Raw genomic sequence first — 15412 nt, 5'->3', positions numbered from 1 at the left:
CAGATAGAGACCATTTATAATCTTTATAATTTTTTTTTTAATTATCATACAGTATTATAGACTCTTTTTCCATTTTGGTGTGCAGTTCTATCAATTTTAACACATGAATAGATCCATCTTCACAGTCAGGGTACAGAACAGCTTCATCACCCAAAAACACCTCCTCCTGCTACCCCTTTTGTAGTGATGCTGTGCCCCCATGGCTAATTCCAGGTAGCCATTCATCTGTTCTCCACTACTATAGTTTTGTCTTTTTAAAAATGTTCTATGAATGGAATCATACAGTTTGGAACCCAGTTAGAAAATGAACAAGGGGCACCTGGGTGGCTCAGTTGGTTAATCGTCCGGCTCCCGATTTCAGCTCAGGTCATGATCTCACTGTGAGATCGAGCCCTGAGTTGGGCTCTGCACTGACGGCGAGGAGCCTGCTTGGGATTCTCTCTCCCTTCTCTCTCTGCCCCTCCCCCACTCATGCTTGCTCACATGCTCTCTCTCATTCTCTCAAAATAAATAAATATTTACAAAATAAAATAAAATAGGGGTGCCTGCATGGCTCAGTCGGTTAAGCATTTGACTCTTGATTTTGGCTCAGGTCATGATCTCAGGGTTTGTGTAATCGAGCCCCATGTGGGGATTCTTTCTCTCCCTCTCTGCCCCTCCCCCACTTGCGTGTGCACACTCTCCCTGTTCCAACAATAAACTAAATAATTAATTAATTAAGCAAAAGACTTTGACACTCACCAAAGAGGATATAAAGATGGCAAATAACCACAAGAAAAGATGCTCAACATCATTAATCACTTAGAGACCTGTAAATGAAAGCCATGATAAGGTATCACTATCCACCTATCAGAGCAGCTTACAACCAAATCAAACCCAACCCAAAAACTACTAATACCACGTGCTAACAAGAATGCAGCACAGAGCCTGACACGGGGCTCAAACTCACAGACTGAGATTATGACCTGAGCCAAAGTCGGACGCTTAACTGACTGAGCCACCCAGGCGCCCCTGTTTACACTTTTTTTGTTTACATTTTTTTAACAACTCCAGTATGTAAGAGTAAAGAATGATTAAAGCATATTATTATATATACAGAATATGATTAACACGTATCTTTGCCAGGAAATATAAACCACGGAATCATTAAAAATTCAGTGTCTTCGTGAATACCACTTTGGAAAACTCATGTTCCATAGAGAATAAACCATGACAAATCCAAAGCTTTGGGGAGGCTATGTCATGGATGGACCCATTCATGACTGCCAGGAGCTTGTGGTTTTCTTCAGGGCCCTGACTGTGCTAAGACATTTATTTATAGCATAGAAGTCTTCATTGGTCATCACCCTCATCGTGAATTCCATCGTGGCAGGGTTTCTAACATAGCCATGCAGTCTGATTTTTACAGGATAGACTGTTGAAACTTACAGGAGGGCTCTAGAGAAACAAAAATGAAAAGCCCCAGATACTTTCTTGTGGTCCTTTGGTGCTATGATAAGAGGCAAAGACTATCCTAATTTCTGTCTGGAAGAAAAGTATCTTTCCAGACATTTCAAGGTAAGATGATAGCATATGGGTGCATAATTGGAAACAGCTCCTTGTAAGTGGGCTTTTTGTCCCTCCCCCACTGAAAGCAGACCACCCCTCTTTTCCCCTCTTTTCCTGGCACAGGTGCTCTGCCCCACTGCCATTCCAAAGGACACAAAGAATCCCATTTTATCTCACAACTTGCAGAAAGAATGTTATTCACTGTCAATATTTGCATTGTATTTATTATTTTATTATTTATTATTTGTTTTACTTTATTTTAGACAGGGGTGTGGAGTGTGAGCAGGGAAGAGGGGCAGAGGAAGAGAGAGAGAGAAAATCTCTAGCAGGCTCCATGGTCCACATGGAGCCCGACTTGGGACTTGATCTCATGACCATGAGATCATGACCTGAGCCGAAATCAAGAGTCGGGCACTTAACCAACTGAGCCACCCAGGTGTCCCTCACCGTGAATATTTTTAAAGACAGAAAGAATGTGAAATTTGCCAAGAAGTTTTATAGATTGTTGTTGTTGTTGTTGTTGTTGTTGCTTTTTTAGAAACCGTTTTTTAAAATCTTTTTAATGTTGGGGCGCCTGGGTGGCGCAGACGGTTAAGCGTCCGACTTCAGCCAGGTCACGATCTCGCGGTCCGGGAGTTCGAGCCCCGCGTCAGGCTCTGGGCTGATGGCTCGGAGCCTGGAGCCTGTTTCCGATTCTGTGTCTCCCTCTCTCTCTGCCCCTCCCCCGTTCATGCTCTGTCTCTCTCTGTCCCAAAAATAAATAAACGTTGAAAAAAAAAAAATTTAAAAAAATAAAAAATAAAAAATAAAATCTTTTTAATGTTTATTTATTTTTGAGAGAGAGATAGCGTGAGTTGGGGAGGGGCAGAGAGAGAGGGGGACAGAAGATCCAAAGCCAGAGCAGGCCATGCTGACAGCAGAGAGCCCCATGCAGGGTTCAAACTCATGAACGGTGAGATCATGACCTGAGCCAAAATTGGACACTTAGCAGTGAGATTATAACCTGAGCCAAAGTTGGATGCTTAACTGACTGAGCCATCTAGGCGCCCCTTAAAACCTTATTTGTGAAAAAAATGATGTGGAAATTAAAAGTGTGTTTCCTTGCTTTAGGGCCCAACTTTTAAGAAATATAAACACTGGGGTGCCTGGGTGGCTCAGTCGGTTGGGCATCCGACTTCGGCTCAGGTCACGATCTCGTGGTCTGTGAGTTCGAGCCCCGTGTCCGGCTCTGTGCTGACAGCTCAGAGCCTGGAGCCTGTTTCAGATTCTGTGTCTCCCTCTCTCTCTGACCTTCTCCCATTCATGTTCTGTCTCTCTCTGTCTCAAAAATGAATAAACGTTAAAAAATAAAAATTAAAAAAAAAAGAAATATAAACACTATTTCCCCACTTCCGGTGGAAATAACTCTCCAAGTTTTCCTTTTATAAAAAAGACTTTGTCTTCTTGTTTCTTCCCCCTTCCCCCACCCCCAGCACATTCCGCTGCAGACACTACTGAAGTTCATGGTGGACATTGCCCAGGGGATGGAGTATCTGAGCAACAGGAATTTTCTTCATCGAGATTTAGCTGCTCGAAATTGCATGTAAGAGCCCTGGTCCGACTTGGAAGGGGTTAGACCTCATCATGTTAGACATTTGGGGGGACAGGGTAGGAATAGGGGGTGGCCTGTGGCTATGAAAATATGGAGGAAGGGCAGATTTGGGAGGGGAGCGTGTGGCTGGCTCTAGAGATGGGATTTCTATGGCTCTGCTGTAAAACTGGGTCTTTTCACAATTTCTGCTTCCAAGAGTCTGGTTGACTTCCAAGACTTTCATCTGTGACTCCTTTTTTATTTTCGCACTCTCAGCTTGGAGTGGGTGCTACTTCTGATCTTTGTGATCCTTCCCCCTTGCCATCGGCTAGTTTTGGACCCAGAGTTATATGTAAGTCAGCTAATCCTGGAGACAGTAAGGAAATTGATAAAGGTTTTGCCCCTCAAGTTTCATGATGCCTCCTTGTGCATATGTACTGTGAACCCGCACCAAAGCTTTCCTTTTGCAGCAGACAAGGACTTCTATGAAAACTCTGAACTCAAGTTCCTCTGTCTCTTCATCCTGCTTCAGCAGAGTCGTTATCTGCTGTAAATCTTCAAGAATAATAACTAGTTCTTGATTTTAAGTTTATTATTGCAAAATGAGAGAGTGTTAAATGTATTGCTGTTATTTGTTTTTCTGGGCTGCAGATGGGGCCCCCTCACTCCTTACCTAGCCTCCCACCGGCCCCCTACCACCTGCACCTCATTTTTGAAAACCCAGAAGGGGCTTGTTTGTGTTTCTTGTTTAAGTAATTTTTTCTGCCATGGAGGGAAAATCATGAAAAGCTCTCTTTGCCCTTCCTATTTCCTTCATGTTTTTCCCATCAGGTAAGGTGATCAGCTGTCCTCTTTGCCTGAGACTGAGAGATTTCCCGGGACGTGGGACTCGTCAGTTTTAAAAGTCAGTGCCGGGCAGACAGGAACAAGGCAGTTACCCCACCTCCAGACCACTCATCTCTCCCCCTCTTTCTCCTTCCTCTTGTCTAGGATCTGCCTTAACAGCTTGGGCTCTAAATGCAATTGCATCCCTTTCTACATGCAGTTAATTCCTCAAGTACCACCTGGCTACCTTAGCAGGAAGTCCAGGGTCCCCCTCTTAGAGCTGGTACTTCCACAACTCCCTCAAAGTGGCAGGAGCAGTGCTGCCTCCAGCAGGACGGCCAGTGGGCACTGGATGAGTCCCCCTGGGGGCCCTGGGTTTGGGCTGCTGCTCTCTCTCTCCTCCTGTGCACCATCTGTTCCCTGCACATGGCTCCACCCTCTGTGCACAGATCCCCACACGGACCGCGGGGGGGTGCAAGGTCATAACTCTTCTGACGCCCCCGTCACTGGCTCTGCCATTGGTCCCAGAGCAGGACCCTCACAAGCTGATGGGGTCTTTCAGTTCCTTATCATAAATGTTTCAGCTGCATCCGGTTTAGGCTTTGCCTCGGAGGTCGCTGAAGGCACGAACTCGCTCTCTGTAGGTTACGAGATGATATGACCGTCTGTGTCGCGGACTTTGGCCTTTCTAAGAAGATTTACAGCGGCGATTACTACCGCCAAGGCCGCATCGCCAAGATGCCTGTGAAATGGATTGCCATAGAGAGTCTGGCAGACCGAGTCTACACAAGTAAAAGTGACGTGGTACGTACATACAGAGTTTTGACGTGGAGCCCCACGTGGCAAAGATTAAGGGTCACGGAAAGGAATGACTTACACCAGTTTTGCAAGACATTTTACTTCTGATTAACTGAGGATTGGGAGCATGGTCACACCTCCCATTTACTGCTAGATGCTCTTCCTTAACTGGAACACTAGATTCCGGTGAAGCAGTTTGACCTTCAGAAGATCTGTCTTTGCCCAGGCCTTTCATTTATTCCCATCTTTTTGGTTTTTTTGTTTTTTTTGTTTTTTTTTTTTTTGCGCTACAATATAGTGACTTACTGACCACCACGAAGATATGTCATATTTACATTAAATTGAATGGGTTCATCCAGTGGCTCTTTGGAAGCAAAAGGTGCTGTGTACAGGCACCTGGGTGGCTCAGTCGGTTAAGCGCCCGACAGTGACTTGGGTCAAGATCTCACGGTTCCGGAGTTCAGGCCCTGCGTCGGGTTCTGTGCTGACGCCTCGGAACCTGGAGCCTGCTTCAGATTCTGTGTCTTCCTCCCTCCCTCTCTCTGTCCCTCCCCTGCTCGTGCTCTGTCTCAAAAATAAACATTAAAAATTTTCAAAATAAATAAATAAAAGGTGCTGTGTAATTATACCCTTCCCCAGAGACTGGGAAGAGAAGACACCTGACAACAGCAGTGGAGCAGAGCATTACACAGAGAGAGAGAGAGAGAGAAAGAGAGAGAGAAGGCTCTATCTGCCTTTGTCACAACAGCTTTTATGCAACTGGGCAAGCGTGGCTCTCTGACCCCCGGGTTCTTGCCGCGTCGGGAGAGCAGCATGTCCCTGGCATAATTGTCAGCTTTGTGCACCACCATCGGGCTTTAAGGAAATGACCTTTCTAAATGAAAAAGTCCATTCAGCCTCTCTGAAAAGACTCGCATCCTAACTTGTTGTTGCTTTGTTCTCAGTGGGCATTTGGCGTGACCATGTGGGAAATAGCAACACGGGGAATGACTCCGTACCCCGGCGTCCAGAACCACGAAATGTATGACTACCTGCTCCACGGCCACAGGCTGAAGCAGCCCGAGGACTGCCTGGCCGAACTGTAAGTGAGCTTCTTGGTGACTCGGGGCACTCTGCACGGGCCGCTCGGCTGGCTCCGCGAAGCCCGGGGAGCCGGCGTGTGCGCCTCTCCAGGGAGCCTGCACGTGCCCTGAGGTCCATAAGCACCGGTAGATCTGTCCTGTAGACCAGTAGGTTGACTCTATAGTGCATGAGGGCACCTGTGTGATTACCTGCCCTCTCACAGCGGCAGTTTCCCTTCTGTGCAGCATTTCCGACAAACCCCATTGTTTGTGACATTGATTGTGACTGACCACAATCGTATCTCCAGTCAGGAAATCTGGAAGCCTGAGCCCCTGACACTGAGGTCAGCCTGGTCCTCGGACTTGCTGGGGAGATAGTCTAGCAAAGAGATTCCTCAGCGCTGTGCCCGGAGATCGCGATTCTGTTGGTACAGAGCGGGCCCAGAAATGCATGTTTTAAAAAAACCAACCCTGGGGCGCCTGGGTGGCGCAGTCGTTTAAGCGTCCGACTTCAGCCAGGTCACGATCTCGCGGTCCGTGAGTTCGAGCCCCGCATCGGGCTCTGGGCAGATGGCTCAGAGCCTGGAGCCTGGTTCCGAATCTGTGTCTCCCTCTCTCTTTGCCCCTCCCCCGTTCATGCTCTGTCTCTCTCTGTCCCAAAAATAAATAAACGTTGAAAAAAAAAGTTTAGAAAAAAAAAACCAACCCTGCGAAATGGGGCGCCTGGGTGGCCCGGTCGGCTAAGCATCCAACTTGGCTCAGGTCATGTTCTCGAGGCTCGTGAGTTCGAGCCCCGTGTCCGGGCTCTGCACTGACAGCTCAGAGCCTGGAGCCTGCTTCGGATTCTGTGTCTCCCTGTCTCTCTGCCCCTTCCCCACTCACGCTCTGTCCCTCAAAAATGAATAATCGTTAAAAAAAAAAAAATCTTTTTAAATAAATAAAATAAAACCTGCCCTGGGAAACTGTGCTCCTGAGGGGCCCCAGCTCCAACGTGTGGGACCACAGCGCACATCTATCCTGACAGGCCCTCTCTCTTCAGGGTGGGCACTATGGGAAAAGGCCCAGGAGTTGCAGTCAGAGACAGTCCTCTGCCTCCCAACCAGCCACGTGTGTGGCCATCACAACTGACTTGACCTCCCTGTGCCTTATTATCCGCCACAAAAAAAAAAAAAAGTAGAGTCACATATTCTTCGGAGAGCGATTGGGAAGAAAAGTTGCAGAAGATAATGGGTGGCATGCTTAGCCTGCGGGAGTGTCTCATCATGGTACCCATTATTAGTAGCATCATTGGTGGCTTGAACCTTCCTGATGAGGAGTCTCCTCCCAACACAACAGGGGTCACGGGCCTAGAGAGGGCACTTTCACCGTGGTTAGCGAGAACATTTCGGGACCACAGGCCTGCACGCTGCTGTGTCACGGGACACCATGATGGGCCACTGACGTGAGGAGGCACGTGTTGGACGCCTCCCGGGGCCCCTCCCCCTCCCCCTCCCCCTCCACATGCATACGCTCTGGCCCTGCTTCTTCAACACGGGTGACAGGGCCCAGGCCAGTCTGCATGCAGGCCTCCTAGATCCCATCCAAGCCAAACAGAAGGAAACTTTGTTGATCCCTCACCCTGCTTTGTGGGGGTGGCGGTGGTTGTCATTGTGGCTGTAAGTATATAACATTAAGAACAGACACAAAAAAACATCAGCCCTTGAGAAATACCACGAAATCCTAATTAAATTACATTTGGGGTTTCATGGTAGTTTTTAAAGGGAGCACGTTAACGAAACGTTTGCTTCTGAAAATGAGGAAGCAGTCTCAGCCAAACAATATTGAATGAAGAGTTTTGTCGCCGTGTCTTTCTTCGCTTCGCTTGTGCTCCCAAAGAAGTTGGTATTTGCAGTGATTATCTGGGGTCTTAGCAAGGTCTAAGCTGCTGTCACATGGTGGTTTTGAGAGATTTCACGTAGAGCCAAATGGGGAATGCTGAGCCGCTTTTCTGTAAGAACTTTTTTTTAAATGTTTATTTACTTTTGAAAGAGAGAGAGAGAGAGAGAGTGCAAGTGGGGGAGGGGCAAAGAGAGGAGGACAGAGGATCCAAAGCAGGCTCTGTGCTGACGGCAGCGAGCCCGATGTGGGGCTTGAGCTCACGAACCGCGAGATCATGACCCGAGCCGAAATCAGACACTCGACCCACTGAGCCACCCAGGCGCCCCTTCTGTGAGAGCTTTTAGGGGAAAGAGCCTTAGACGCTGCATGTCGGGGAAGTCAGGCAAAGCAGATGACTCCATGGTCCCCATGCTGCAGGCTTGTGGGGTCTCTGGTGGACCTTCTTGCCACGTCCCCTCTTGCATCTGATGCTGGAGAACAGTGTCTCCCAAAGAGGCCTCTGTGTTTACATATCTGCACGTTTTCTTTTAAAAATGAACAGATACCTCTGAGCTTCTCCATGTTTGCTGCCTAACCTTAGTTGAGATGAGCTCGCTCCTGTGTTTAGTCGCCCCTTGGTCTTTTTAAACTCAACTCCGAGTAGGATAACAATGTAAATAACAGAGGGCACTTTGCACTCTCTAATCCTGCCCCGTGAAGACCACCTCTTCCCACAGCGTCACCCCCACCTGTGAATGACTAAGCCCTGCTCCCCGGTCGCCTACATGGGACATTTCCTTAGCTGAGCTCATGGCCTCCCAGCGGCAGCCCTCAGGGCACCCCCTACCAGCTGACCAGTTTGGTTCATGGCACTTACACTGATTCCCCTCGTCTTCCAGAGTGACACCTGGGAGCCACCTTGTTCTTTCTTTATCCTACCGATATCCTTCAGAGCCCCCCTCCATTCCTACCCCTCACACCATCAAACCATGGAAGACCAGAGCTGGCCAGCGGCTGGGGCCGCCTACTTCCACTTTCCCTTCACACATGTGGACACAGTGGCCCAGTGACATCCCAGTGCATTTAAGTGATGAGCCGGTGAGGGTCATTGTTGTTTCCCATGGAATCGCACAGGCCCTTTTGTCTCCTGTCTCGTTTTTCTCCTTACCCCCAGGCTCCTACCACATCCTTTGGGTGGCAACCAAAGCCATCTTTCTGAAATTAGTCTGATCATGGGATGCCCTAAAGATCATCGTTCTGTGTACCCCATTGCCCATAGGGCAAAAACGGACCCATGCCCAGCAGGGTGGCTGAATGGTTAAGAACATGATCCGTGGTGCTAGATACTCCTTGAGTTGGGCCACAGCCTCACCCTCAACCTGGGGCCAAATATCACCCTCTTAGTGTCCTCGTCTGTAAAATGGGGATATTAGTACCTTCGTGGTAGGGTCATGCTGGTTGAGCAAGCTAATATCTATACAGGTACTTCACAAGATGGCCATAGGGTACAGAACAGAAACAAAAGGTCGGCAATTATTTTTACTGAAGCAGGTTGTCATGGACAAGAACAGGGGCCCTGGGGTTGGGCAGACTTGAAGCTGCCACTGACAGCGTGACTTCAATGAGTCCCTCTCCTCTCCAAGCCTCTGTAGCCCCATATGTGAGTGGGAATGCACTTCTCCACAGAGCTGCTATTGATCGAGCAACATCAGAGGGTCGCGGCCCATTAGCCTTACACACAGCCGGCACTTGCTGAGGTGTCATCCACGTCAGCAGCCCTGAAGCTGTGGCCACCCAGCATCAGGGCCTGTCACTGCCCGAGGCTCACCTGCCGATGTCACAGCACCGCCTCATCCTGTCCACACCTGACCACCCCGACCCCTACCTCCCAGGGCCTGGAATGACAGCAGGTGAAGAGCCGGCCCTGACTTGTACCTGCCGCTCATCTATCTCCTCCAAGGACCCCGGCTCACACCCACCTTCTCCCTCTCAGAAACCCTGCTTTACTTCCCGATCAGTCAGTCCCTCCGCTTCTACCTGAGGCAGCCTAGGCCCTGAGCAGGAGAGAGATGGGAGAGATGGGGGTTGGCTGGCTGAGCTAGTATCAGATCGTGGCTCAGTGCTGTAGAGACACGTGCTGCTTAGGAGACTCCCGCCTTCCGAGCATCATTTCCCTGAGCAGACCGGAAACGCCGTACTCAGCTTCAGAGGCAGGGACAAAGCAGGTACTTGACACATATGATGAATTCAAGCATTTATAAATTTAACGAATTTGCACGATTGCATCTTTTTAAACTCCTTTTTTAAATAGTGGTACAATTCACATAACGTAACCATGTGTAAGTGTGCAGTTCAGTAGGGTTAAGGGTATTCACGTTGTGGTGTCCATCTCTCCAAGCCTCTTCTCATCTGATGAAACGGAAAATCTGTACCCATGAAACAACTCCCCCTTCCCTGCTTCAGCCCCTGGCAACCGATAGGAGTATCTCTTTTATAAAATCTCAACCGAAAAACAAAAGGGACCGTTTACAAAGGCAACTACCAAACTATTTTTTCTTTCTTCCACAAAATTGCAATTACTAAACATCACAGTCCCCGTTACTCTCCAGGCCAAGGCTCTCTCTCTTGCTCCTTTCCTTGGTCCACTCACACAGCATTGCCCTTTTAGGGGAGCAGCTTAGACCATATACATGCTCACATGACTGTAAAAGCCATAGTCATATTTTTAGGTATTTCACAAAGTACTGAAAGTAATAATAATAATAATAAGTTTCAAAGTGACATTGTTACTTTGCCACATGAAAAAATGATAGATTATTGAAATGCTTTCTCCTAAGACCTGGAATAAATGAAAATAAGTTAACACAGCGCCTTGGTGAAGTAATGGAAAGGAGAGTATGTCTCCATGGACAGAATTCCTCCAAGCTCTTCTCAGAGTGTCAACAATCAAGGCTTTGTTGGGGGGGAGGGGGAAAGGAAGTCGTGCAAATTGATTTATACCATAAAAACCTCAAAAATGGAAACAAAAACTGTTTGCCTTGTCTAAGTGACCATCTACTGAAGGTAAAACAGGGAGAGTATAAAGCACTCCTCAGCCTGAGGATCCAAGTGAGGATCGGGATTATCAGAGGAATGTGCCCCTGCTGTGACCTTACTGTTCTGTGTTCAGAGCCGGCCCTTGATGGAGGCTGAAAAAGCAAACAAATGAAAGATGATGTTATATGCCTACATAAATGAGATCTGGACGTGTCTGTGAAGTGCCACAAGCCAGCAGAATTAGTCAGAGGATCTATATTATGTGTTCAGTGTAAATATGGGAATTGCATTTTTTTATTTTTTTAATGTTGATTTCGTTTTTAATTTGGAATGGTTATTTTTGAGAGAGAAAGAGAGAGACAGAGCGCCAGCGGGGGAGGGGCAGAGAGAGAGAGAGAGGGAGACACAGAATCCAAAGCAGGGTCCGGGCTCCGAGGCGTCAGCACAGACCCCAACGTGGGGCCTGAACCTATGAGCCGAGAGATCATGGCCTGAGCTGAAGTCGGACACTTAATCGACTGAGCCACCCAGGTGCCCCAGTGTTTGTTTATTTTTGAGAGAGAGAGAACACAAGCAGGGGAGGGGCAGAGACAGAAGGAGACACAGAATCTGAAGCAGGCTCCAGGCTCTGAGCTGTCAGCATAGAGCCCGACGTGGGGCTTGAACCTATGAGCCAAGAGATCATGACCTGAGCCGAAGTCAGATGCTTAACCAACTGAGCCACCCAGGCACCCTGGGAATTACATATTTATGTTCACAACATCGCATCAACTACATGTGTCAGATGATTTAAATTTGGGTTGTTTTCTCATCTAGTGACGTGAATATGAATTTCTCAAAACAGGAAAGAATCAAAATGAAATGATGGTATGACACCCTCTTCGTCTCCGGCCAGTGGTCCCTCATTCAGTCATCTCTTTGTTTTGTTGTGCTCATGTAAATGTCCCTCCACTGTAATTCTTAGTTATATCAGACACTTGGGAATGAAAAAACCAGAGAGTTGTCTGTACAGCACACAACGGAGGGGTCATGAGCACCTGGGAATAGGAGTTGTCCAGCTGGAGGCTGGTCCCCATACTGCCCCTGCTGCCCACAGAGCCATGGCATCTGTAACATCCCTGAGTCCACTCTCATTTTTATTTCTTTTTTTTTTTTTAATTTTGTTTTTCAACGTTTATTTATTTTTGGGACAGAGAGAGACAGAGCATGAACGGGGGAGGGGCAGAGAGAGAGGGAGACACAGAATCGGAAACAGGCTCCAGGCTCTGAGCCATCAGCCCAGAGCCTGACGCGGGGCTCGAACTCCCTGACCTCGAGATCGTGACCTGGCTGAAGTCGGACGCTTAACCGACTGCGCCACCCAGGCGCCCCCCTCCACTCTCATTTTTATTGCAAAGCAACAATGACAGGGCTGTCGAGAAGACTAAATATAGTGATACACAACACTGAGCCCCGTGAGGCACACATCCTTCACCTTCCCCCTTCCTCACCCCCTGGCCTCTTTAGCCCTTGCCCCAGGGCCCTTCTAACTCAGTCCTCCTGGTTACAAACCCAATCTGATGGTATGGAACTGGGGTCAGCACGCTCTTTCTGTAAAGTGCCAAATAAATACCTTCAGTTTTGCAGGCCATATGGTTTTTGTAGCAACTACACAACTCTGCCACTGTAGCAGAAGCAGCTATAGACAATATGTAAATAAATAAAGGTAGCTGTGTTCCCGTAAAACCTTATTTACAAAGCAGACAGTGGGCTGGACTTGGCCCATGGGCCATATAGTTTGCCGACCTCTAGAGTGAAGGAAAGACCTGAAATACTCCTACTTTGCAAAGTTCGATATAATTGCCATGAATGTCCTGTATTCCTGGAGCCAGAGAATCACTTATTACATACCCATGGAATATTTATAAACATTGAACAAATACTATGCCACAAGGAAAACCTCAGTGATTTCCCAAAAGTGGAATTTGTGTGGATTAAGATGTGACAAAACCAAAGAATAGGTGAAAACACTGTGTGGATTGTCCTAAGCGCTGTGGGTGCTGGGCCAGGAAACAACTCACTCTTCTGTACTTGTAGGTATGAAATAATGCATTCTTGCTGGAGAGCTGAGCCCTTGGACCGACCGACCTTTTCTGTGCTGAGGCTGCAGCTAGAAAAACTCTTGGAGAGTTTGCCTGAAGTTCAGGACAAAGCTGATGTCATTTACATCAACACACAGTTTCCCGAGAGCAGTGAGGACCCCGGAGAGGGCCCCGCACTTGCTCAGCTAGACATGAACATTGATCTTGACTCCATCATTGGCTCTTGTACTCCCAGCGCTGCTGTCAGTGTGGTCACAGCAGAAGTTCATGACAGCAAGCCTCAGGAAGAAAGGTACATCCTGAATGGGGGCAGTGAGGAGTGGGGAGATTTGGCTTCTGCCGCCCCGGCATCAGGGACGGCGGAAAAGGACTGTGTTTTACCAGAGGACAAACTTGTAAAAAATGGAGTCTCCTGGTCCCATTCCAGCCCCTTGCCCTTGGGGAGCCCATCACCAGATGGACTTTTATTTGCCGACGACTCCTCAGAAGACTCAGAAGTCCTCATATGAGGAAACCTGAGAGACATTCCCAACTCAAGGAAAGTCTTCTGCTTTAGGAGGATCTCTGTACGCTCCATGTTTTTAGAATTTGTCTTCCTTACCAATCCAATGCCATGGCCCCAAAGCACCAGGTGAATGTAAGTCATCATTAAAAATACATAATATATATTTATTTAAAGAGAAAATACACTTATATGTATATGATGGAAAGAGACAAAGATCTATTTTAATAAAAGATGACTTATTTCATGTGCTAACCATGCAGATCAAAGATTTAAGCTTTAACAGCCTCATCTCTAGCGCTGTTCCTTTATGTTAACATTTGCACAGAGTCAGGGTTGTTTTTTTAAAGTTCTTTTCTTTTTCATGACTATTAAGTGTAAAAATATTTGTAAAATGGAATCCTGTATTTGGCTTTGCTTCTGGTCTTATGAAAAATCTGATATTCTTACATGAATCATCTATTTGATAAGAATGATTTATTTAATGTTTAAAGTTGTATAACTGAGTAATTCTTTGATGTGATTTCCTAATAAAATTTGAATGAGGAAGGGTGTGTTGTACTTACTTGAAAGACATTGGTCACCGACCAGTGGCCTCCATGCCTCTGCAGAGAAATTCCCTTAATGGCTGGTCCTCGATGCAATTGCTTTGACCCACTTTGGCATTGTTCTGGAAAGATATGGAAAAACCACTCCAGAGTCCAAGGATGAAAAACAAAATATACTGGGGTGCCTGGGTGGCTCAGTCGGTTGAGCGTCCGACTTCAGCTCAGGTCATGATCTCACAGCTCGTGAGTTCAAGCCCTGCGTCGGGCTCTGTGCTGACAGCTCAGAGCCTAGAGCCCGCTTCAGATTCTGTGTCTCCCCCTCTCTCTGCCCCTCCCCTGCTCATGTTCTGTCTCTCTCTGTTTCAAAAATAAATAAAAACATTAAAAAAAAAAACTTAAAAAGAAAAACAAAATATACTAAAGCGTTGACAACTACAATCTGAGTGGAAAGATTAAAAATAACTTATGGAAGAGAGTCTGACAGGTAAAACACTTTTCCGTTTGGGAGTCACAACTTACGGGAGGTGGACCCGGGCAGTGGGCAAGGAACAGGCTTAGAACTCAGTATCTGTGAGTTCACAGCCTGGCTCTGCTATGTCATGACAGCGGTTGTTGGTTGAGCACTTGCTGTGTTTCAGGCACTTTATGTGAACTGCCCTATTTAATCTGGATATCACTACCATACGTAGCAATGCCATTATCATGTATGGACCAGGAAACCGAGGCTGGAAACATTGATTGACGCGCTATGGCCCACATCTAGAGGGTGGTAGAGCTGGGATTTCAGAACTCAGTAATCTGATTCTGGCTGGCTCTGCACATGATTTAGGGGTTTGTTTCAGAGGCTCTCGACCTTTTCATTTTAGCTAGTAAACACACAGGTAGCGCTTACTCTGTGGCCACACATAGGACTCATTCAATCCTGAAAACAACCCCGGCTGGTAGGTACTGCTATTATCCCCATTTTCCAGATGGGCAGGCTGAGGCACAGAGAACCTAACTCCCTCTGCTGGTGAAGGCAGTAGACTGATGCAGTGTGAGCACTGGTCCCTCAGGCCTGTTGCTCCCCACTTGTGAGCAGCCGCCCCAAGCCACCGCAGCCTGTGAGGCTTAGCGCCTGTCCTGTGCCCAGCCCGGATCCTTGCCCCAGCTGCCAACCCAGGAGCTGCAGTCTCCAACGGGAGCCAGCTTCACTGTTACTGTGCAATGCTCTATACAAGAAAGTTCTGAGGGTTTGAAAAGGATCTGCATTGTTATAGAAAATGCCAGCATCACATTTTATCAGTGAAAGAGCAAAAAGAAAAAAAAAAAGGCTGTTAGAGCCTATAAAGATAATTTCTATTGTTAGAAATTTTGGAATGGTTATTTAAAAAAATCAATAAAGGGGCGCCTGGGTGGCGCAGTCGGTTAAGCGTCCGACTTCAGCCAGGTCACGATCTCGTGGTCCGTGAGTTCGAGCCCCACGTCGGGCTCTGGGCTGATGGCTCAGAGCCTGGAGCCTGTTTCCGATTCTGTGTCTCCCTCTCTCTCTGCCCCTCCCCCATTCATGCTCTGTCTCTCTCTGTCCCAAAAATAAATAAACGTTG

At 47.5% G+C, this 15412-nt stretch overlaps 1 protein-coding gene across 1 annotated transcript in view; it reads left to right on the top strand.

Moving 5' to 3' along the window:
* Nucleotides 1–13820, top strand: part of MERTK (MER proto-oncogene, tyrosine kinase) — a 114208-nt gene extending 100388 nt beyond the window's left edge. Inside the window, exons 16-19 of the mRNA XM_047852747.1 lie at nucleotides 3021–3130; nucleotides 4588–4747; nucleotides 5686–5822; nucleotides 12772–13820. Of these exons, the coding sequence (XP_047708703.1) occupies nucleotides 3021–3130; nucleotides 4588–4747; nucleotides 5686–5822; nucleotides 12772–13285 (921 nt within the window). The 3' untranslated portion in view covers nucleotides 13286–13820. The remainder of the gene's footprint in view (nucleotides 1–3020; nucleotides 3131–4587; nucleotides 4748–5685; nucleotides 5823–12771) is intronic.
* Nucleotides 13821–15412: the final 1592 nt, after the last annotated feature.

Source organism: Prionailurus viverrinus, chromosome A3 (assembly GCF_022837055.1).
Source record: "Prionailurus viverrinus isolate Anna chromosome A3, UM_Priviv_1.0, whole genome shotgun sequence".
Taxonomy (NCBI): domain Eukaryota; kingdom Metazoa; phylum Chordata; class Mammalia; order Carnivora; family Felidae; genus Prionailurus; species Prionailurus viverrinus.
This window is presented reverse-complemented; position numbering and strand designations above follow the sequence as displayed.